Source organism: Microcaecilia unicolor, chromosome 14, assembly GCF_901765095.1.
Source record: "Microcaecilia unicolor chromosome 14, aMicUni1.1, whole genome shotgun sequence".
NCBI classification, from domain to species: domain Eukaryota; kingdom Metazoa; phylum Chordata; class Amphibia; order Gymnophiona; family Siphonopidae; genus Microcaecilia; species Microcaecilia unicolor.
The window spans coordinates 1,318,139-1,343,736 of NC_044044.1; the positions used below are offsets into that span (position 1 = coordinate 1,318,139).

Genomic DNA, 25,598 nt, shown 5'->3' on the forward strand with positions numbered 1-25,598 from the left:
CAAATACAGTCTTCTGAGAATCGGTCCTGGTCTACCATACATCCGGGGGGGGGAAACGAATGGACAAGTCTTCCATCTAAAAATAACTGTCTTGCATCTAAACTATGCAGGAATTTTCAAGTGACATTACATATATTCCTGTGGTTATCATAATCTCTAGAAATCAGATCCAGATCAGATAAAGAACACTATTATGATTTAAAGGTCACCACTGATAAGACAGAAAATAAATGAGGCAAATGTGAGATACAGAGAGAGACAGCTTTCCCTATGCTGATCTGGCGTTTATGTATCCCACCTTAATTTTTTGGTAGGGGTCTGCTGTTTTCGAGGTTATATTGATTTTTGTTAATTGTCTATTCTCTTGTAGTATGGGTTTGTTGTGATTTTTCTTTCCTTTGTGTTGATTTTGTCCTCATATTGAAGGTCTTCCATTGTTTTGGTTATTGTTCGTTTGGTAGGATGTGTTATATCTGGGCAGTCTATTGATGTTGTGTATTTTGGGTATGATATTGGCTTCTGTGAGAGGGGTGGTTAGTGTATAGTGGATCACGGATAAGAAGTATACTATTAGGAGTAATTTGATGGTGTTCATTGTGGTAGTGGTTCTCTTTGGGCTACTAGGTGACCGCTTTGGTGGTTATGTTGTTGGGCTTTGTCCTTAGGATAGTGTCTATGGAGATCTGAAGTGTTTCTACAGTTCTGTTATGTTATGTTGATGAGCGGGTTAATTGGTTGTAAGTGTTTAGCTTGCTCACATTTTGATGTGCAGGTGTTTTTCCTGTGGATCATTAGTTTACTCACAGTTAGATGCTCAGATATTTTTCCTATGAATCTGGGATTTAAAGTGTTTCGATGATTGGAGGTAGGAGACAAGTGGTGAGGTGGCTTTAAGGGGAGTAATTGAGCCAGTTGATCCCGATGAGCCAGTTAGGGTAGTTGATAAGTTCTACCGCCACTGGCTCCTCATGGGAAGAGGTTCACTTGCCTCTCCCTTGTATGGGGTGGTAACGGCTCTCCCGTCAGTCAGTAATTTCATTTTTTATGTGTGTCCACTAAGCATTTTCCAGCATGCGGCGGTAGCTGGGCATTGTACGTGCGTAGACCATTACCACCCAGTTAATATGTGAAACATTACCGCTAGGTCAATGGGTGGCAGTAAAGTCTCAGGCCCACAATTTTTATTTTGCCACACGTCCATTTTTGGCCAAAAAAAAGGCCTTTTTTGCAGGTGAACTAAAAAATCCTTCAGAAAGTGGAGAAGAGAACCAACTGAAAGTAACAGGATAGATCATAAGGAATGCCAAGCCAAATGCAAAGCGGAGATAAGGAGGGCAAAAAAGGACTTTGAGAAGAAATTAGCGTTGGAAGCAAAAATACATAGTAAAAACTTTTTTAGATACATTAAAAGCAGGAAACCGGCCAAAGAGTCGGTTGGGCCGCTGGACGAAAATGGTGTTAAAGGGGCGATCAAGGAGGACAAAGCCGTAGCGGAGAAATTAAACAAATTCTTTGCTTCGGTCTTCACCGAGGAGGATTCAGAAGGCGTTTGACAAAGTGCCGCACGAAAGACTCCTGAAGAAATTGCAGAGTCATGGAATCGGAGGTAGGGTATTATTATGGATTAAGAACTGGTTGAAAGATAGGAAGCAGAGAGTAGGATTGCGTGGCCAGTATTCTCAGTGGAGGAGGGTAGTTAGTGGGGTCCCGCAGGGGTCTGTGCTGGGTCCGTTGCTTTTTAATGTATTTATAAATGACCTAGAGATGGGAATAACTAGTGAGGTAATTAAATTCGCCGATGACACAAAATTATTCAGGGTCGTCAAGTCGCAGGAGGAATGTGAACGATTACAGGAGGACCTTGCGAGACTGGGAGAATGGGCGTGCAAGTGGCAGATGAAGTTCAATGTTGACAAGTGCAAAGTGATGCATGTGGGTAAGAGGAACCCGAATTATAGCTACGTCTTGCAAGGTTCCGCGTTAGGAGTTACGGATCAAGAAAGGGATCTGGGTGTCGTCGTCGATGATACGCTGAAACCTTCTGCTCAGTGTGCTGCTGCGGCTAGGAAAGCGAATAGAATGTTGGGTGTTATTAAGAAGGGTATGGAGTCCAGGTGTGCGGATGTTATAATGCCGTTGTATCGCTCCATGGTGCGACCGCACCTGGAGTATTGTGTTCAGTACTGGTCTCCGTATCTCAAAAAAGATATAGTAGAATTGGAAAAGGTACAGCGAAGGGCGACGAAAATGATAGTGGGGATGGGACGACTTTCCTATGAAGAGAGGCTGAGAAGGCTAGGGCTTTTCAGCTTGGAGAAGAGACGGCTGAGGGGAGATATGATAGAAGTGTATAAAATAATGAGTGGAATGGATCGGGTGGATGTGAAGCGACTGTTCACGCTATCCAAAAATACTAGGACTAGAGGGCATGAGTTGAAGCTACAGTGTGGTAAATTTAAAACGAATCGGAGAAAATTTTTCTTCACCCAACGTGTAATTAGACTCTGGAATTCATTGCCGGAGAACGTGGTACGGGCGGTTAGCTTGACGGAGTTTAAAAAGGGGTTAGATAGATTCCTAAAGGACAAGTCCATAGACCGCTATTAAATGGACTGGAAAAATTCCTCATTTTTAGGTACAACTTGTCTGGAATGTTTTTACGTTTGGGGAGCGTGCCAGGTGCCCTTGACCTGGATTGGCCACTGTCGGTGACAGGATGCTGGGCTAGATGGACCTTTGGTCTTTCCCAGTATGGCACTACTTATGTACTTATGTACTTATGTACTAAAATGGACCTGCACGTGTCCAATACACACGTCTACACCAGCACAGGCCACTTTTCGGTGCACCTTAGTAAAAGGACCCCTAAAAGAGGAGGCTGTTGGAAGGTACTGTGATATTTTTCATCTCTATTTGGATGCTCCTTTAAATATTTTCTAAGGGCAACATAGAGGGGCATTTTCGAAAGGACGTCCAAGTGAGAATAGGGACATAAACGTCAGAACGTCCCAAATGGATGTCCACCTCACATGTATTTTCACACAGGAAATACGTCAAGACTTTCTGTTTGATAATATGTGAGATAGATATCCATGTGCTAGAGACGTTCATCATGAACAGCAATTTTAGAAACTAGAACGTCCAAATTATGAACGAGGGGTGGGGGGGGGGGATCAAGGAACATGGATGTCTGTCTGGCAGCATTCTTAGAAAATGGCCACACAGATATCCTTGCAGAGCAGAGGGGTAGCCTAGTGGTTAGTTTAGTGGGTTATAAACTCAGGGACCCAGGCTCAAATTCCACTTTAACTCTTTTAGCATTTTTAGCGCATGCTAACAAACAGGGCCCTAAAATGATGTATTTTACTTTCTATTAATATATTTTGAACATGTTCATGCTTTTCTAATTGTTATGTAAGCCACATTGAATCTGAATTCTACTTGGGCTAATTTGGGATATAAATGTCATAAATAAATAAACAAACATGAACCTCTGGGAACAGAAAAATAACTACTGAACCTGAATGTACACCACTTCACTAGCCTTCAGGCTTGCAGGTGGCTTATATATATATAGGTACAGTGGTTTTCTGTTCCTGGAGGGCTCACAACAAAACAAATAAAGACGTCCTTCTTTTTAGACTTGGATGTTTCTTCCCCTTCAGTAATTGCTGTTGGATGTTCTGATTTTGGGCCCTCCCTAGTCCCACCCAAAACACTCTGACAACACAACCCCTTGTTATTGGACGTACAGCAGTGTTGAATATCCAAATTCTGCCTTTGGAAAATTGGGATTTGGACATTTTAAGCACATAGATGTCCGTTTCCGTATTTTGGGACGGCCATAGGCTTAAAAATAAGCACCATAGAGCCATATATCAAACATATAAACGGCGAGTGACCGTACTCACTCGCAAATGCGCAGTAGAGACTTCCCTCTCTGCCCCGCCCCCGCTTCAATACGTGATGATGGGGGCGGGACAGAGAGGGAAGTCTCTACTGGCATGCTGCAGACGTCGGAACCGCTCCCCCTCCCCCGGAGTCGCCGCCGCCCCTCCATCTGGCCCGAGCACTGTGAACTTACATCAGCACGCAGCAGCAGGCACATCAGCAAAGCTGCCGTCGGCTTCCTTCTCTGCCTTTGTCCCGCCCTCGCCGACGTTACGTCACACGAGGGCGGGACACAGGCAGAGAAGGAAGCCCGCCCCGACGGCAGCTTTGCTGATGTGCCTGCTGCTGCGTGCTGATGTAAGTTTACAGTGCTGCTCGGGCCGGGTGGAGGGGCGGCGGCAGCGACTCCGGGGGGGGGGGGGCTCGGAACCCCCCCCCCCCATTCCAACGGCTAGTACTTCTATAAAATATACATCTACAACTAGTCCTACCTGCCCTAACGAAGATGTAAAAAACATTCATATATCGCAACTCCACCCCCACCTACTTTTCCACTGCACAGGAATGTATATATGCAGTGTGTTTATGTAGATTCTGCCAAATGCGCATGTATAGCAGTTATTTTCTGCAAATGATGATATTAACCACATTTAATTTGGCCATTAAACCCCTAATTTCCTAGTCATTGTGGGCTCGTCTATTGTGTTGTTGTTTTTTTTAATAATGCTGATATTCTAACATATATGTGTGTAACGTTCAGGCAGTTGTGAGTGTTTAGCTTATAGAATTGCCCTGATAAGAGGTTATGTAGCCTTCATAGTACAGGCTGTTTCTGGACATTTTTATGGCTGTCCTGTTATAAAAATGTCCCTGTAGTGCTTGAAAGATAAACACTTTTTGAAATTTACTAATATCTGGAGAAGCAACGCCTGTGGTCCTAAACTCTCATGAACAATGACAGCTTTGAATAATTCTTGAACTGTCTCAGTCTGCGGAGTTTTGCATTCACTGGGTCACTTAGAAGAGGGGTTTGAGAAGACAGAGTATCCTTCTGTTTTTCTATCAGGCCACACATCTCACCTAGTGTGATTTTGGCATTGTGATGTCTATAAATGCTTCTTCTCTGACTAAATGTTTTCATTCTGCTCAGGGACTTACCACTTTGTTGCACACAAGAAGCCACCTCATATGCTGGAGAAGCCAGTGGAAACACCTGTACAAGTTTTGTAGAATCCGGCCTTCTTAAGAACATTAGACTCATACCCAGGCATTATGGAAGATGATGTGTACAATGCTGGATACATCTGAACTGCAGCCTACATGCTCACTTAGCAGTTTTTGTCTGCATAACTTGAGGTTATGTATTTGTGCGTGGAACTATGATGTGGAACACTCACGACTTTTGTGTTTTTTTTAATTAAAATTTATGTTTATCCACCAAATATAAAGACATTTTTCTATCCAGAATGAATTTCCAGCAATTTCTTATCTGCTCATAGTTTGTCAAAGTTCCCACATGTGTGTTAAGTTGTTGTCTAGGCTATCCTAGGCTATCCCATGTCTAGGCATGGTCACTGCCACATTGCAAAAACAGCGAGGCATCACTGTTTGATGTATTCCGTGTCTCAGCGCTTGCTTGGGTGCAGTCTTCCTCCTCCTCAGCAACTCATTGCCAGCATGAATGCACATCCCATGCGTAGCTTGCTTAACAGGTGAGCTAGTGAGGCATTGGCTCAAGGCTTGTCTACATAAAGGATGCCAAAATTGCATGGACAACTAAGGCCTATCATGCACATACATAGTAACATAGTACATGATGGCAGAAAAAGACCTGCATGGTCCATCCAGTCTGCCCAACAAGATAAACTCATATGTGCTACTTTTTGTGTATACCTTTCCTTGATTTGTATCTGTCATTTTCAGGGCACAGACCGTATAAGTCTGCCCAGCACTATCCCTGCCTCCCAACCACCGGCTCTGGGACAGACCGTATAAGTCTGCCCAGCAATATCCTCGCCTCCCAACCACCAGCCCCGCTTCCCACCACCGGCTCTGCCACCTAATCTCAGCTAAGCATAAGTTTTCATTAGATAATGGTTTGAACTATGTCCTTGTTATGCATAGTCATTATGCTAGTCCCCCCCCCCCACCCACCCTCCTCCTGAAGTTACAATTTCACCCACACCCACTTACTTCTCCTTCTGATTGTTTATCTGGATAAGTGTCCTTAGTCATACGAGTCCCTGAGGGGCATTTTTGAAAGAAACATCTAAATCAGAATTTGGATGTTTTACAAAGACGTCCAAATTCTGAACAGGAAAGAAGGTAATTTTTGAAAATAATATGGACGTCCTGTGATTTGGACGTCTTTGTTTTTTGGCCGTTTTCGAAAAGAAAAAAAACGTCCAAGTGTAAAACGTCCAAAATCAAGCCATTGGAACGTAGGAGGAGCCAGCATTTTTAGTGAGTTTTGGAGGGCTTGCAATTTCCTCCACAGTTGTAACAGGTAGGGAGAGGTAGGGAGCTGGGTCCACCTGTCTGCAGTATACTGCACCTACTACTAGACTACTCCAGGGACCTCCAGGGACTAAAACTTAGACGTTTTGAGCTAGACCTGCTTTTATTACGAATAAGGCACAAAAAGGTGCCCCAGATGACCACTGAAGAGAATCAGGGATGACCTCCCCTTATTCCCCCAGTGGTCACTGACACCCTCCCACTTCCCAAAAAGTTATTAAAAACATTACTTCCCAGCCTCTGTGCCAGCCTCAGATGTTATACTCAGGTCCATTAGAACAGCATGCAGGTCCCTGGAGTAGTCTAGTGGTGGGTGCAATGCACTGCACCGCACCAGGTACACCCAGGCTCCTACCTCCCCATACCTGTTAGACTTATGGAGGAAACTGTAAGCCCTCCAAAACTCACCAGAAACCCATTGTACCCACACATTGGTACCCCCTTAACCCGTAAGGGCTATGGTAGCAGTGTATAGTGGGGTTAGTTGGTTTGGGGGGGCTCAGTAGACAAGATAAGGGCGTTAGGCGGTGAGAGTCTGATAGGTACTGAGGGGGAGAGGGATCTTGGGGTGATAGTATCCGAGGATCTGAAGGCGACGAAACAATGTGACAAGGCGGTGGCCATAGTGAGAAGGTTGCTAGGCTGTATAGAGAGAGGTGTGATCAGCAGAAGAAAGGAAGTGTTGATGCCCCTGTACAAGTCGTTGGTGAGGCCGTACCTTGCGAAGGATGTTAAAAAAAATGTAAGCGGTGCAAAGAAAAGCTACGAGAATGGTATGGCATTTGCGTTCCAAGACGTATAAGAGAGACTTGCTGACCTGAACATGTATACCCTGGAGGAAAGGAGGAACAGGAGTGATACGATACAGACGTTCAAATATTTGAAAGGTATTAATCCGCAAACAAATCTTTTCCAGAGATTTGCAAAACATCCAAAGTCGGACTTAGATGTCATATCGAAAATGCCCCTCCACGTAATTTTGTAAGTCTAACTGCCCTGTCTACAAAGATGTGCTAGCAGCTGCCAGTGCAGTAAAGCCGACACAGCCCATCACCTTGAATAGGATGTGTTGGCATTGCCGCGTGGTTTTGTAAACAGAAGATCCAAAGTCACAGCTAGTCAGGGAGGCTGTTCCTGTCCTGTTTATCATCAGATGGGTAGTCTAAAGAGTTTCAAGTTGCACTTGACTCTGTGCCCCATCATGATAACTGCGTTCTGAGCCTCTCTGAAAAAGACTGTTGTATGGCTTCAAAGAAGAAACTGCAGGTACAAGGAAGAGATTTATGGTGCTTGGGACCTCACATACCAATAAACTCTGACCTTCTGGCTGAGAGGAGAAGCTTTTTTAAAATTCTGTATCATCTTGTTTAGGCAGATTTGGCTCACTGTTGAAAACCAGCTACAGCTGAGGAAAGAGTGAATTTCATCTTATTGGAGACTCAGTGACCAACAGGGTGTGTTTGGAACATTTCTATGGTTTGGGTTATCTAGAAATATCTCTTTGAAAGGAAATGTGGAAACTTAAAAGAGTAAAGCCTTTCTCCTCAAGGGCTATTTTTCGCAACCTGGTGCAGTCATTAGTGCTGAGCCACCTAGACTACTGGAACGCAATCTATGCTGGCAGTAAAGAGTATATTATCAAAAAACTTCAAACAGCCCAGAACACAGCAACCAGACTCATATTTGGAAAAACAAAATACAAAAGTGCAAAACTACTAAGAGAAAAGCTACACTGGCTCCCAAGCAAAGAACGTATTGCGTTCAAGGTCTGCACTGTAGTTCATAAAATCATTCACGGAGATGCCACGGCCTACATGGTAGACCTTGTTGACTTGCCACCCAGAAATGCTAAAAGATCAGCCCGTACATTCCTTAATCTACACTTCCCCAGCTGCAAAGGACTGAAATACAGACTAACACATGCGTCCAGCTTTTCCTACATGAGCACGCAGTTGTGGAATGCATTACCACTTATCTTAAAAACAAATTATGAGCTAATCAATTTCCGTAAATCTCTGAAGACCTATCTATTCAACAAGGCATACCACAACGAGTAATAATTTAATTATAACACAACACCACTTCAACTTTACTCTGAATATTTTCTCGCTTTATCCGTCTGCTTGTCATCCATGTACTCCATGTAACACCAATGTAACTTGTACTCCGGAATGGCGAATGCCATAACGGAACATTGTAAGCTTAATTCTATATCGTCATCCATGTAACACCAATTGTATCTTTTACTCTGGAATGGCGAATGCCATAACGGAATATTGTAAGCCACATTGAGCCTGCAAATAGGTGGGAAAATGTGGGATACAAATACAACAAATACAAATAAGTCAAATGCAAAGCACTGATAAGGAAGGCAAAGACGGACTTTGAAAAAAAGGAGAAATTAGATCTCACCTGCTAATTTGCTTTCCTTTAGTCCCTCCGGACCGGTATTTTCTCAGTCTCCATCTGCTGGAAGGCGAGCACAACCCATCAGTCCAATCCTGGTCCGGTCCGGAAAGACGCTAAGGAAGATTGCGTTGGAGGCAAAAACACATAATAAGAATTTTTTAAAGGTATATTAAAAGCAAGAAGCCGGCAAAAGAATCAGTTGGCCCGCTAGATGACCAAGGGGTAAAAGGAGCGATCAGGGAAGACAAAGCCATAGCAGAGAAATTAAATGAATTCTTTGCTTTGGTCTTCACCGAGGAAGATTTGGGAGAGATACTGGTGCCAGAAATGGTATTCAAAGCTGATGAGTCGTGGAAAGTGAACGAAATCTCTATAAACCTAGAGGATGTAATGGGGCAATTTGACAAAATGAACTGGCGGAACTATTGTTAGTAATATGTAATTTATCTTTAAAATCAAGCGTGGTACCGGAAGATTGGAGGATATCCCATGTAATGCAGATATATAAAAAAGGTTCCAGAGGGGATCCGGGAAATTATAGACTGGTGAGCCTGACGTTGGTGCTGGGCAAAATGGTAGAGACTATTATAAAGAACAAAATTACAGAGCATATTCAAAAGCATGAGACAAAGCCAACATGGATTTAGTGAAGGGAATTCTTGCCTCACCAATCTATTACATTTCTTTGAAGGGGTGAATAAACATGTGGATAAAGGAGAGCTGGTTGATATTGTGTATCTGGATTTTCAAAAGGCGTTTGACAAAGTACATCATGAAAGGCTCAAGAAGAAATTGGAGAGTCATGGGATAGGAGGTAGTGTCCTATTGTGGATTAAAAACTGGTTAAATGATAAATTTTTTTTTGGTTACATTTGTACCCTGTGCTTTCCCACTCATGGCAGGCTCAATGTGGCTTACATATTAAATACAGGTACTTATTTGTACCTGGGGCAATGGAGGGTTAAGTGACTTGCCCAGAGTCACAAGGACCTGCCTGTGCCTGAAGTGGAACTTGAACTCAGTTCCCCAGGACCAAAGTCCACCACCCTAACCACTAGGCCACTCCTCCACTCAGAGATAACACAGAGTAGGGTTAAATGGTCAGTATTCTCAATGAAGAAGGGTAGGGAGCAGGTTTATTCTCTTTTACTTGTGTATTAGGAAACCTGGTGCTAAGCTTTAGTGCAGAGTCCTAATTCACAGCTTTCTGCATCAGGACTTCATTCATTGATTTCATTTTTATTTTGTTCATCTTATTTTTGCCTGTATATACTTTATTTTTTTTGGGGGGGGGGGATATCCCCAATAGAGGTGTTTTTAGTTGAAGGGAAGAGATTGGGATTCTTGGATTTAGCTCACGTTTTATCTAGGAGTCTTGACTACAATTTAAGTTTCATAGAGCAGAGACTGAATCTTTTATATGTGTGCACAGCATTGCATACAGCCTGTAATGCTATATAATCAATCACTGGTTGTTACAAAGACCCGGAGCCCTGTTGGCTAGCAAGATACACGTGAAGGGTAATTCTATAAACTAGGTGCCTACATTTATCAGCCTCTTGCACATGTTATCGTAGCCTTGACAAAAAAAAGTGTAAGCAGTGCACCTAAGCACTATTTTGCAAGGGTGTGTTTAAATGACATAGAGGGGCATAATCGAACGCGAACGCCTATCTCCATGGGCGTCTATGTCCGAAAACGGGTACGTGAACAGGCGGGACAGACCGTATTTTCGAAAAAATTGACATTTTTCAGCTGGGCGTTTGTTTTTTTTTAGTGATAATGGAAACTAAAAACGCCCAGCTCAAAAACGTCCTAATCCGAGCCATTTGGTCATGGGAGGGGCCAGGATTCGTAGTACACTTGCCCCCCTGACATGCCAGGACACCAACTGGGCACCCTAGAGGTCAGTGCGGTGGACTTCAGACAACGCTCCCACATGCATAGCTCCCTTACCACGGGTGCTGAGCACCCAACCTCCCTCCCCCAAAACCCACAAATGTCCAACACTACCATAGCTCTTAGGGGTGAAGGGGGCACCTACATGTGGGTACAGTGGGTTTTGGAGACCTCCCATTTACCAGCACAAGTGTTACAGGTAGGGGGGTTGGAACTGGGTCCACCTGGCTGAAGTGCACTGCAGTACCCACTAAAAGTGCTCCAGGGACCTGCATACACGCAGGCCTCTAGGACTTGTTGCTGCTATATAACATTGGCACACCAGTTGACACCTGAAGACTAATCTCTCCGAAAACGTCCTTTATTGGAATAAGCACGCTTACTCACAGTTAACTGCAGATCAGAGGTTGTGCCCCACTGGCAACGAGTCTCCCTGGTACTGAGATTAGCAGTAGGTCAGAGCTGGCAGAATGGTGTACAATGCCCTCTTTCAGCAAACATTCAAGGTAAGAACTAAGTTCTGTAACGTGGCTAACACGTGAAAGGGATCTAAAACTGGCTTACAAAAATGGCCACTACCTCATGGACTACCGGAAACAAAACAGGGCACACTCTCTGACCCAGTAAGCAGAGGGAAAAGCACCATGGGAGTAGAACCTACCAACTGCCAACATCGTGAGCAGTTAACACAAGCTACTGGAATCACGGAGCCCAATACCCTACACCCACCACAACGCATTGCTGATGTGACTCTGCAGTGCGCATAACAGAAAAGGTGTCACACTTACCCGAGACTACTCCCCTAACAAGGCTCATATATGGTTTTAACCTCCACCTTAACCATATATCATATAGAAATCATTCATATGTTTTTTATCGCCTCAGCAGTGCACATGACCAACTTCACTCTTTTATTGGACATTCAATAGCACCCAAATCCTCACTGGCGATAATATTTTATTACACTGTTTCTTCATTTACTTATTTAACTGTTCATTTTACTTTTTAATCTCTAAGTTACTTATAAGCAATACTTAACTTGCACTGAACGGTCAGACCAGGGGTTCAACAATGCCCGACATGCATGTTTCGCCCTAAAAGGCTGTGTGTCAAGGGCTCCCCTAAAAAATACATAAATATAAGTGCATTAAAACATCATCTTTAAGGAGGCAGCACAGGTCCCGTATTTTACAAATGCCCAGCTGTCTCCCCATACTATACCCCATATTTTATTCTAAACCATACTTCCAACCTACCCTTAGCCGTTCTTAGTACCAGCCTCGCAATGTTTTCTTTCTGGATTTCCTCCTGCTAAGATGGCGACGGCTTCCTACTCTGTCCTTTTAGCTTCTCCTTCTCCTATTGATGTCTCCAAGCCCCGATTGTAGAACATTGGCTTGAGAAAGGACATAGAATAGAAGATATGCAATGGCGAGTATTGGAACATGTGCATGTGGGCAGGGAGGGAGGATCGGTGAAAAAACTTTTGAATTACAGAGAGCAATGGTATATATATTTCTTGAAAACAGTGACCCCACAGGGACTAAATGCTGAGTTAGAATGGGCTACCTTAATATAAGGAGCTACCTTAATGTAGTGGGGAATTGTGATTGGTCCATCAGACTCAGAGGGTGGAGACATCGATAGGAGAATGCAGGGTTAAGTAACTTACCCAGGGTCACAAGGAGCTGCAGTGGGAACCAGTTCCCCAGTTTCTCAGCCCTCTGCACTAACCACTAGGCTACTCCTCCACTCCACTGCCTATATACAGTGGGGGAAATAAGTATTTGATCCCTTGCTGATTTTGTAAGTGTGCCCACTGACAAAGACATGAGCAGCCCATAATTGAAGGGTAGGTTATTGGTAACAGTGAGAGATAGCACATCACAAATTAAATCCGGAAAATCACATTGTGGAAAGTATATGAATTTATTTGCATTCTGCAGAGGGAAATAAGTATTTGATCCCCCACCAACCAGTAAGAGATCTGGCCCCTACAGACCAGGTAGATGCTCCAAATCAACTCGTTACCTGCATGACAGACAGCTGTCGGCAATGGTCACCTGTATGAAAGACACCTGTCCACAGACTCAGTGAATCAGTCAGACTCTAACCTCTACAAAATGGCCAAGAGCAAGGAGCTGTCTAAGGATGTCAGGGACAAGATCATACACCTGCACAAGGCTGGAATGGGCTACAAAACCATCAGTAAGACGCTGGGCGAGAAGGAGACAACTGTTGGTGCCATAGTAAGAAAATGGAAGAAGTACAAAATGACTGTCAATCGACAAAGATCTGGGGCTCCACGCAAAATCTCACCTCGTGGGGTATCCTTGATCATGAGGAAGGTTAGAAATCAGCCTACAACTACAAGGGGGGAACTTGTCAATGATCTCAAGGCAGCTGGGACCACTGTCACCACGAAAACCATTGGTAACACATTACGACATAACGGATTGCAATCCTGCAGTGCCCGCAAGGTCCCCCTGCTCCGGAAGGCACATGTGACGGCCCGTCTGAAGTTTGCCAGTGAACACCTGGATGATGCCGAGAGTGATTGGGAGAAGGTGCTGTGGTCAGATGAGACAAAAATTGAGCTCTTTGGCATGAACTCAACTCGCCGTGTTTGGAGGAAGAGAAATGCTGCCTATGACCCAAAGAACACCGTCCCCACTGTCAAGCATGGAGGTGGAAATGTTATGTTTTGGGGGTGTTTCTCTGCTAAGGGCACAGGACTACTTCACCGCATCAATGGGAGAATGGATGGGGCCATGTACCGTACAATTCTGAGTGACAACCTCCTTCCCTCCGCCAGGGTCTTAAAAATGGGTCGTGGCTGGGTCTTCCAGCACGACAATGACCCAAAACATACAGCCAAGGCAACAAAGGAGTGGCTCAGGAAGAAGCACATTAGGGTCATGGAGTGGCCTAGCCAGTCACCAGACCTTAATCCCATTGAAAACTTATGGAGGGAGCTGAAGCTGCGAGTTGCCAAGCGACAGCCCAGAACTCTTAATGATTTAGAGATGATCTGCAAAGAGGAGTGGACCAAAATTCCTCCTGACATGTGTGCAAACCTCATCATCAACTACAGAAGACGTCTGACCGCTGTGCTTGCCAACAAGGGTTTTGCCACCAAGTATTAGGTCTTGTTTGCCAGAGGGATCAAATACTTATTTCCCTCTGCAGAATGCAAATAAATTCATATACTTTCCACAATGTGATTTTCCGGATTTAATTTGTGATGTGCTATCTCTCACTGTTACCAATAACCTACCCTTCAATTATGGGCTGCTCATGTCTTTGTCAGTGGGCACACTTACAAAATCAGCAAGGGATCAAATACTTATTTCCCCCACTGTATTATCGGGCTAGGTTTAAGTTGTTAGTGCATAGGGGGTTCATTAATTAGTCCATATGTTCCAGCTAGAGGATTGACATTAGTATCCCACCGCAGGATGGTTCTTTCCTTACTCACTATGACATATTGGGAGTTTACCCATCAGGGCAATTTCTTTTGGTTGGCACCCTTCTTGTGGAATCAGTTCTCGTACAAAATTTGTGCAAAGGAGTCTTTGAAGAAGTTAAAAAAACTGTTGAAAACATGTTTGTTTGTACAGGCATTTGGGGTGGCCGATACATAGGGGAGACTTGATTCTGGGCATCTGTATGATAGCTGTTCAACAGCTAGATCTTTCTTGTATGCACGGATTAGGACTGACCTATATCCTTTTGGCATTCCTTTCTGTATTTTAACTGTTTTCTTATGCTTTATAAACCATTGATTGCCAGGTGGAATAGCAAATTTAAATAAATGGTAAACATGGGCAGGGCTCCCACCTAACATGTACCTTACAGAATACCGTCAATTCCATGAATCCCTGCTCCATTTATACAACTGCACTTACATCAGGTCTATGGCTGACTTAACTGAACTGTAAGGCACACTGATACTGGTTTACACTATTATTGTATAATGGAATCTGAGCGCTCACATGCTCCACTCATGAATACAACATGCCTTGCAATTAATACACTATGCAAGAAACACATGTATGTATTTACAGAATAGCATTTAGACAAAAAATTGGCATATACATGTGTACGAGTGCACATATGCCTGTATATACTAACGTTGTAAACACTTAAGTGCATATCCCAAGTGTAGATGTAAGCCCATAGTTGGACTGAAAAGCATGTAATTATTTTGCTCTATGTAATCAGAGCTCTGCTCCTCTCTAGCAGAAAGGATCTTGATATCATACTGTGTAACTGATAAACCATTACCCAAGCTCCTGCCTCTCGTTGGTGTTCTACTTGTCTTGCTGCTTCTTGCAGCTGACCCCAGGGCTAACACAGCACCACAGGCTTGTGGGAGATGAGGATGGGGGAGGGGGGGTTGTGGTTAAGGAAAAAGGAAAACAAGAAAAGTGTATATGAAGGACAGAGAAAAAAGGTAGATGGCACAACATAAGAGTCAAGAAGGGAGTATTTTAAAAATGGAATATGAAAATAGAGATTAGAAAAACATGAAATTAAACAAACGTACACAAAATGGATCAGAAAAGTTTTTTTTGTTTTTTTTTTAATTAGACATTTAAAAGAAGGAAATTCAAAGTAAGTATTACAAAAAACCAAAACATTTCAAACTGTAGCTCACATCATGGACAGAGAAATTTAAGAATAAAAGAACACTACTAAGATGTATACCAAGAAAAATATCATACTATATAGAGTATACATTATGAGAATATCCACAAAACTACAGGCAATTTGTACTCACTGTAGAAATAAAGAAAAACTGGTGGAGGAAGAGATCTCAGCTGAGCACCTCATATGTCCTTTTCAACAATTTGGACTCACACTGCTGCCGCCAAACTTCTATCATTAACCTGAAAAACCTCCACCAGATAAAATCTGATATTACATTTAATTTCACTTTCTATATAGTATCACTTTACATATAATATATAAAATCACTTATCACTAATACATAATATATAGAGGCTCATTTTAAAAGCACTTAGACATACAAAGTAACATCAACCTATGTACCTACTACTACTACTACTACTACTTAACATTTCTAGAGCGCTACTAGGGTTACGCAGCGCTGTACAATTTAACAAATTTTACCTTTGTATGTTTATATGCTTTGAAAAAGCCTCCAAATATAATATCACTTTATATGTAATATATAATGAGCATATAATATCACTTTATATGTAATATATAATGAGCGGCATTTTCAATATGTCTACATCTGACTTTGAACATTTTGCAGAAAACGTCTGAAAATCCAGTAGCGAACATAGACATTTTTCTGTTTTGAAAATGGCCATTTGCTAGATGTTGTGCTTAGTAAGTCTATCGTTTTGGACCATTTTTGGACAAAAACATGTCTAAGTGAAAATAACACAAAGTCAAGCTATTGGGATATAGGAGGAGTCAGAATTCTTTGTAGACTGGCCACACAGACATCCTGCAGAGCAGTTGCGCACCCTAGGGGGCACTGCAGTGGACTTCACCTAAAAGGTCCCAGGTACGTATCTCACCATTTCCCCTTTGTATTGTATGGGGAGCCCCCCAAAGCACACCTAAAACCTATTGTACACCACTACAATAGCCCCTATAGTTGCAGGTGTCACCTATATCAAGTTTCAAGTTCATTAAGGAAGTTCTAACCTGTCTAACAGAGCAAACTATCTAGGCGGCATACAGGCTACAAAGAGAGAAAATTACTTACACAAACAAAGAATCTGGGAAGAACTACAATAATAATATGTGGGTACAGTGGGTTTTGGAGAGCTCAAACATTTTACCACAAGTGCAACAGTTAGAGTGGGATATGGGCCTGGGTCCCCTTCTCTACAGTACATTGCTCCGACCACTAGGCTACTCCAGGGACCTGGTTGCTGCTCCAACAGGACTGGCTATAACATCTGATCTGTCATAGAGCCTGGTATGTATTGCTTCTTTGACATCTTTAGGTAGTGGGAGGGGGTGTCATGCCTTAATCCCTCCAGTGGTCATCTAGTATTTAGGGCACCTTTTTCTGAATTAGTCGTGATAAAAAAAGGTCTAAACCAAAACATCTAAATTGTAGCCCTGGACACTTTTGTTTTGTTCCATTATGGCAGAAAAATGTTCAAGTTTGGGTAACACCCAAATCCTGCCCCCAACATGCCCCCTTGTGATTTGAGCAACCTGCAGATTAACTGCATTGAAAAATGTCTTTAAAATATGTTTCAAAAAATAGCAATTTGGACGTCCGTCTGCCACTTTGCGCTGCTTTTTAGACATTTTTCTGTTTTGAAAGTGAGTCCCAATATCACATCACTAATATATAATGGGGCTCATTTTCAAATGAGAAAAACGTCCAAAAAGTGGCATAAATCTGATATTGGACATTTTTCTCACAAGAACGTCCAAATTGGTATTTTTGAAACCAATTTTGAGACATTTTTCTATGAAGTACATCAAAAGTGCATTCAAATTACAAGGGAGCATGTTATGGGCAGGATCTGGGTGTCCCTAACACTTGGACGTTTTTCTGCCATAATGGAACAAAACAAAAACATCCAGGGCTTTAAGTTGGATGTTTTGGTCTAGACCTGTTTTATTAACGGATAAACCACAAAAAAGTCCCCTAAATTACCACTGCAGGAATAAAGGAATGACACCCTCTTACTCATTCAGTGGTCACTGACCCCCTCCCACCCCACAAAAATGTAAATGAAACAGTACATACCAACCTCTATGACAGCTCCAGATGTTATGGCCAGTCCTATTAGAGCAGCAAGAAGGTTCCTGGAATTGCCTAGTGGTCAGTGCAGTGCACTGTAGAGAAGGTGACCCAAGGCCATAATCCACTCTAATTATTACACTTGTGGTGGAAAGTGTCAGCCCCCACAAAACCTACTGTACCCACATATGTATGACACCTGCAGCCATTAGGGCTATTGTAGTGGTGTATAGTTGGGTACAGAAGGTTTTTTGTAGGTTTTGAAGGGCTCACCATACAGTATAAGGGGTAGTAGTAGTAGTAACGGTGAGATGTATACCTAGGACCTTTTATGTGAAGTCCACTGCAGTGCCCCCTAGGGTGCCCCACTGCAGTGCTAGGATGCCTGTGTGGCCAGTCTACTAAGACAGCTGGCTCCTCCTACGACTCAATGGCTTGATTTTGTGCGTTTTTCACTTGGACGGGGTTTTTTTTTTGTTTGGAAAATGATCCAAAACGATAGATGTACTAAACACAACATCATCTAGGAAATGGTCATTTTCAAAGAAAAAAAATTAGACATTTTTCTGGTTTGAAAAAGGTCATTTTCCCTACTTGATTTTTGGATGTTTTCAGCAAAATGTCCAAAGTCGGATTTAGATGTCATATCGAAAATGCCCCTCTACATCACCATATGTGAATTATTAAGTATACCTTATGAACCATTTCTACTACACTCCCCCAACAATATCCCAAAGAAACTGTTTAAGGAACTTTATCAAACAGAAACTGCTCCAATTGTAAAAAATATGTTGTTTCCCCTGCCAAGTTACTAAACACTTTCATGGAAACCTTTAAAAAAAAAAAAAGTACCCCCCCCCCCCCCCCCGATACAAGAACTTTTGAATGTAACTCAGGAAACTATTTCATTCTCAATCAGGTGGCACAAGCCACATCAGGAAAAACACTGACCACAAAACAGGTAAGTTAATTGTATTGAAATCTTACTTTAAGAAAAAAAAAACATCTTTGGTATTGGAGAAGGTAGCTAGTAGCTTCAAGAAAATATCTGAATGAGGGGATCTTTTACTAACGCCCAACGTGCACCAATTTGGAGTTATCGCCCATCTACCACGTGGCCCTTGCGGTAATTTCATTTTTGATGTGTGTCCGCTATGTGCATCCCAAAAATATTTTTTTATTTTCTGACGTATGTAGCGGACGCGCATCAAGTGGCTTTCTACGTGTGCAGGTCATTACCGCCTGGTTAACGCGTGAGACCTTACCGCTAAGTCAATGGCTGGCGGTAAGGTCTCAAACCCAAAATGGACGCGTGCCAATTTTGATTTTGCCGCAGATCCATTTTCGGCAAAAATTTTAAGAAGGCATTTTTTACAGGCGCGCTGAAAAATGAATCTACATGTAGCCACAACCCGCCCCTACACTAGCACAGCCCATTTTTCAGTGCACCTTAGTAAAAGGACCCCTAATTTTCAAAAAAAAGAAAAATGTTTAATTTGCAAATCATTTTTTAAAAATGGCTTTGTGATCAATGAAAAATTAGATTAGATTAGGCCCTATTTGTCACATAGGGCCTAATTTTTAGCATGTGCTAAAAATGTTAGCGCGGCCTAGTAAACAGGGCCCATAATTTGATAAGCCTTGCCTTTTAACGCCCCCCCCCCCCCAAGTTTCCACATGAGACTGTGGAAAACCATCCTATTTTTGATCCTCAGTTTTGTTGTCATGGAAGCATTATAACAGATTGTTGGCAAGTGGGAGTAATGTAATATACTGGAGTTATGCAGCGCTAGAACTTTGAGGGTCATTACTACAGCAAGCCTGAAAATTCACTTTGAGCAAGTCTAGGGTGCGGAGCACTAGGAGACACTCCTTTTGGGATGGAAGTGCTGTGCTCTAGAAGTTCAGCAGAGAGCTTGGCACTTGATCCTAGTTTCTTCTCACTTATGTATGCAAGCAGTTCAATCATACCTGGGGGAGAGTGAACAGAGAGTTACCACACTGATATGAAGAAAAACACACAGAAATATATCTACCTGGATGGCATCCTTTTTTATTAAAAAATTGCATAAAGGAAAAAAAGGGCAATAAAGCCTGTGAATTGCTTCTCACCTGCAGTACACAGTGCTGGAATAGTGATCCAAGACATATAGAAAGCCCAGGAATAGGAGTGTGGGATCGGCTCAGGTGATAGATCAACGTGTCCATACCAGGAGTCTTCTAAACGTTTAGGCTGTAGTAGTTGTTTAGGCTGTAGTAGTTGTTGTAATGTAAAGCCTAGCTGTACATCATTTACGAACGCTGGGATATAGTGAGTGAATACTGCCATCCCTATAATAGCAAAGCCACCTGTGCAACAGAAAGAATAGCTTGAAAAACTATACAAAAAATGAACAAGTTGTTTCCAGTGTACAGGGGAATAAAACAATTGTGAGCAAACTGTTGCTAATTTTTTAAAATTAAATTTCTTATATATTGCCTGCAAGCCCATGCAGAGTCAACGAATCTAACACCGAGAAGTGAAATGCATGAAAGAATACTCCTCTCTCAGCTCTGATCTATATCTCTCTGTGCATGTGGAAGTCATAGTATGCCGTGTGAAGGGAGGAGACTGGGCAGATGACGTCGTCAATAAAGTCTTGGAATTTTCTTGGTTGCAAAGGAAATGTGTGTTCATAGCTATAATCAGGAAGCCATCAGAGACATGGAATCGTGTGCCTACTGGGAGACACGAACAGTTTAGGGGCCCTTTTACAAAGGCGCACCGAAAAATGGCCTGTGGTAGTTTAGACATGTGTTTTGGGTGCGCGCAGAATCATTTTTCAGCGCACTTGTAAAAAAAATGCCTTGGAAGACCAGTACCGGTAGGTGAGCAGTCCACCAGACCCACAGCAGACCCCGGAATGAGCTGCAGCACCCGATCCCAGCACCCCATGAGTGAGACAGGCAAGATGAGACACAGTAGGAGTGGGGGAATGGCCCAGGGTGTGACGCGACACCCGACTCCCAGCTGTGGGTCAGCAGGTGTGCTGCGGAAAGAAGAGGCACGGCAAAGCCGTGACACGGGTACTATTGCCTTGTTATTTGGTAATTTACCCCTATATTGTGGTCTTGGATTCCTAAGTGTGGACTTGAGTGAAGTGAAGAGAGGTGACAAGACCTTTGTCAGATATATTAGGGAACTGAGAAAAGTTAGAAATGGAGTTGGAAGACTGAAAGATGCTGAGAATAGCTATGTGGAATGTGACGAGGATAAAGTGAAAGTGATAAACAAATACTTCTCTTTGGTGTTCACAGAAGAAAACCTTGGAGAAGGAACTGCGGTCGGCTGCTGAAGGTAGATCTGGGAATGGCGTAAATACTGCCCCATTCATGGAAGAAAGCGTTTATAAATAACTTGAAAATCTGAAAGTGGACAAAGCTGTGGGGCCGAATGGGATACATCCGGAATACTGAGGGAGCTTAGAGAAATCCTGGCGGGACCTCTTAAAAGATTTATTTAATAAATCTTTAGAGATAGGAGAGGTTCCGCGGGATTGGAGACAAGTGGATGTGGTCTCTCTTCACAAAAGTGGAGACAGGGAAGAAGTGAGAAACTACAGGCTGGTAGGAAAAATAATGGAGTCATTGATGAAAGAAAAGATAGTTAACTTTCTAGAATCCAATGAGTTGCAGAATATGATGCAACATAGCTTTGCCAAAGGAAAATCCTGCCAAACGAATCTGATTGATTTCTTTGACTGGGTGACCAAAGAAATGGATACTTGGATTTCAGAAAAGCCTTTGATATGGTTCCTCACAGAAGAATCGTGAATAAGCTGAGAGAGCTAATCTTAGGTCTCAAAGTGGTGAACTGGACTGAAAACCTGGTTGACCGACAAGTGACAGAGGATGGCGGTAGTAAATGGAATTCACTCTGAGAAAAAGAAGGTGAGTAGTGGAGAGCCTCAGGGGTTGGTACTGGGGCCGATTCTGTTTAATATATTTGTGAGAGACATTACTGAAAGGTTAGAAGGAAAAGTCCGTCTTTTTGCAGATGACACGAAGATAGCCAATAGAGTGGATACCCTGGAGGGAGTAGAAACCATGAGAAGAGATCTTCAAAAATTAGAATGGTCAAAGGTTTGGCAGTTAAAATGTAACACTAAAAATATGTCAGAGCATAATAATCTATTTGGTTTCTAAAGATCTCACCTCTTTACAAAGAAACCTAATAACAATCCTTAAATTCACATTTATTCACTATAAAATATTTTTATATATAATAATTGTGATTGTTGCTCACATATTGAGAGCAATTTTCAATGATGTTATATTCTACTCTAAATCAAGCCATCATCACACCAGATTGTCCACCCTGCCTACCTCATGGACTAAACGAATGTCCTAAAAAAAAAATCTTGATGATTACTTCAAATAGTCCAAAATAGCTCAATACTCAGTATTTCAAAGTTCCAAATCAAGTGAAAAGTCATTTATCTGCAAACTGGAGTGGCCACGAAAATCCTTTCCCAAGTTAGCCAAGCATTCTGTTCTCCTGAAGACACTGGACATAGCGAAATATGGGACCATGTTGGGAACAGAGTGAGATCTGGGAGAATGATACTGTTTGCACTATATCACCTGTTTTTCATTGAGAAGAGGATCTATTCATACTTTGTAATCAAGTGGAGCACCAGGAGTACCCGACTAGATATGTGACTTTTCACTAGATCTAGTGCTTACTCTGCAAGAGTCCCATGAATCCCTGTCAACCTTTTCTCTCAACCCCCCCTCTTGTTCTGACCACTCTCTCATCCTCTTTCACCTTTCTGTACCTTTGCATCCCGCAACACCATTAGTTATCTACCAGCTAGAGAATGACACGGGGACGGGGACCCGCAGTAACCGCAGGGATGGGGACAGAGACAGAGCTTGCGGGGACGGGATGGGGACAGAGCCCACGAGGACAAGGTCAAACTTTGAAGCCTGTTAATGAAATAAGTACCTGTATATGTAAGCCACATTGAGCCTGCCATGAGTGGGAAAGCGCGGGGTACAAATGTAACTAAAATAAATAAATAAATAAACTGGACTCTTATTTATGTTTGAGTGATGCAGACAACAATATTTTGATTTTTTTTTTTTTTGAAAAACAAGCAAACATGCTGGCCACAACTAGCAATATTTGCATGCGGGAACCTGTACATTCCTGCTACCAGCACATCTTCTAAGAAGACATCTTCTATTGCAGGAAGGACTATGGAAGACAAGAGAGCTAGACTGAATCCCAAGATTGTTGATGACTTCTTATTCATCCACAGATTTAAAAATCATAATAGTGCTTCATAGGGCATATTTCTCCCCTCTAGGGCATACAGAACGGGTTGTATTTTGTAGCCCTGGACATTTTAACAGGGTGGATTAGGATTCCTTGGGGTAGTAGAAATCAGCTATTGTTGGGGGTTGGAAGGGTAGAGGATGGTGGTAAGGAGTGTTATTATAGCTGCTCGCTGTTATTATTGTTTTCTATTTGTAATTTATACACAATAGTTGCACAGTATATTGTTCCTTTTTATACTTTAATAGAATGATTTAAATATAAAATTATAATTGTTCGAGGCTCCTGCAGATGAGGACAGAGCCCATGGAGACGGGACGGGGCTGGGATAGAACCTGCGGGGACGGAGACAGAACCCACAGGGACGGGGTGGGGACAGAGACAGAACGGAAGGGCCAGGGGACAAACTTTGTCCCCGTGTCATTCTCTACTACTAGCTATTGGACTAGAGCCCTTTCCCAGATTAATGTGTTCTCTCTCTCCCCATCTCTTTTTGATGTCCTTTTGGACTTTTCATCCAAATCACTTAATGATCAGACTGAATCTTGGTATGTTATCCTGACAGAAGGCCTCAACAGGGTTGCTCAAAAAAACTTTTGTCATGGATTCAAGGATAGTGAGCCCTTGGGTTGTTGCCGGCAAACGGCAGCAGCAGGCGAACCACCCAACCAAGGATTGAAGCTGAAGGACTAGAACTGAAGCTGAAAACAGGCAGGACTGGAACAAGCAGGCCTGGAACTGAAGCTGAAGACAGGCAGGACTGGAACAGGCAGGACAGAATACAAGCAGGGTAGGGACTGAAGCTGAAGGCAAGCAGAAATAGGCGCCCCATTTAAGAGGCTTGGGGAGGCTTACCGTGACCTTCCCCTGGCTGCTGCCCCCCCCCCCCACCACCAAATGCAGGGCTGGCGCAGCAGCCAGGCAGCTCTCCGACGGTCCCTCCTTCCTGGCTGCTCTCCCCCCGCCCCCCCACGTGTCTGTGATTGTGTTTAACCCTTTTACTTTCCGTGGCAGCAACATCAGTGAAGGAGAAGGCACTGCAGGCTCACCTCCAGCTTCTTCCTTCCCTCAGTGTTCCACCATCTGCGATGATGCATTTCCTGTTTCTGCAAGGGCGGGACAATGTGTGAAGAGGGAAGGGAGAAGCTGGAGGCGAGCCCGCAGTGCCTTCTCCTTCACTGACGTCGCTGCAACGGAAAGTAAAAGGGTTAAACGCTTGGGGGGGGGCAGGAAGGAACGGAGAGGAGGACTGTCGGGGAGCTGAGGGAGGGCAGGGAGAATTGCTGGACATGTATGGCATGGGAGGGCAGGGGGAGAGAACAGATCGCTGGACATGGAGAGGAGAATTGCAGGGTAGGGGAGAGAGGAAATTTGATGGAGATGGATGGAGGAGAGGGCAGGGGAGAATGGAGAGTTGCTGGACATGGATGGATGGATGGAGGGGAGGGCAGGGGAGAGAGGAGAACTGCTGAACATGGATGGATGGAGGGGGCAGGGGAGAGAGGAGAATTGCTGAACATGGATGGATGGAGGGGACAGGGGAGAAAGCAAATTTGCTGGATATGGATGGATGGAGAGTTGTTGGACATGGATGGATGGAGTAGAGGGCAGGACAGAATGGAGAGTTGGTGGACATGGATGGATGAATGGGGGCAGGGGAGAGGAAAGAACTGGACATGGATGGATGGAGGGGGCAGGGGAGAGAGGAAATTTGCTGGATATGGCTAGATGGAGGAGAGGGCAGGGGAGAATGGAGAGTTGCCTGATATGGATGGATGGAGGGGAGGGCAGAGGAAATGAGAATTGCTGGACATGGATGGATGAATGGGGGCAGGGGAGAGGGGAAATTTGCTGGATATGGGTTGATGGAGGAGATGGCAGGGGAGAATGAAGAGTTCCTGGACATGGATAGAGGGGAGGGGAGAGAGGAGAATTGCTGGACATGGATGGAGTGGAGGGCAGGGAAGAGAGGAGAAATGTTGGACAAGGATGGACAGAAGGAAACACAAAGGAAGGAGATGCACATGGATGGAGTGGAAGGGAGACAGGGGAAATGCTAGACATGGATGGAGGGGAGGGAAGACAGAGGAAGTAGATACACATGGATGGAGGGGAGGGGAGTGAGGAGAAATGCTGGATATGGATGGACGGCAAATTCTTGAATTTAAGGGCTGGATCGGAACACTTTGAGGGCAAATGTGATTGGAGGAGAGGGCAGGGGAGAATGGAAAGTTGCTGGACATGGATGGATGGAGGGCAGGGGAGAGAGGAGAATTGCTAGATATGGATGGATGGAGGAGAGGGCAGGGGAGAATGGAGAGTTGATGGACATGGGTGGAAGAATGGGGGCAGGGGAGAGAGGAAATTTGCTGGATATGGGTGGATGGAGGAGAGGGCAGGAGAGAATGGAGAGTTCCTGGACATGGATGGAGGGGAGGGCTGGAGAGAATGGAGAGCTCCTGGACATGGATGGAGGGGAGGGCAGGGGAGAGAGGAAATTTGCTGGATATGAATAGATGAAGGAGAGGGCAGGGGAGAATGGAGAGTTGATGGACATGGATGGATGGAGGGCAGGGGAGAGGAGAGGAGAATTGCTGGACATGGATGGATGAATGGGGGCAGGAAATTTGCTGGATGGAGGAGAGGGCAGGGGAGAATGGAGAGCTGCTGTACATAGATGGATGGATGGATGGATGGGGGGGGGGGCAGAGGAGAGGAGAATTGCTGGACATGGATGGATGAATGAGAGCAGGGGACAGAGGAAATTTGCTAGATATGGGTGGATGGGGAGAAGGCAGGGGAGAATGGAGAGTTCCT

General features: G+C 43.7%; 1 protein-coding gene across 1 annotated transcript in view; it reads right to left on the bottom strand.

Annotated features, from left to right (window-relative positions):
- Positions 1-18,973: 18,973 nt before the first annotated feature.
- Positions 18,974-25,598, bottom strand: part of LOC115457900 — an 84,267-nt gene continuing 77,642 nt past the window's right edge. Inside the window, exons 5-6 of the mRNA XM_030187582.1 lie at positions 19,574-19,810; positions 18,974-19,432 (exon numbers count right to left, since the gene is read on the bottom strand). Coding sequence (XP_030043442.1) covers positions 19,272-19,432; positions 19,574-19,810 — 398 coding nt within the window. The 3' untranslated portion in view covers positions 18,974-19,271. The remainder of the gene's footprint in view (positions 19,433-19,573; positions 19,811-25,598) is intronic.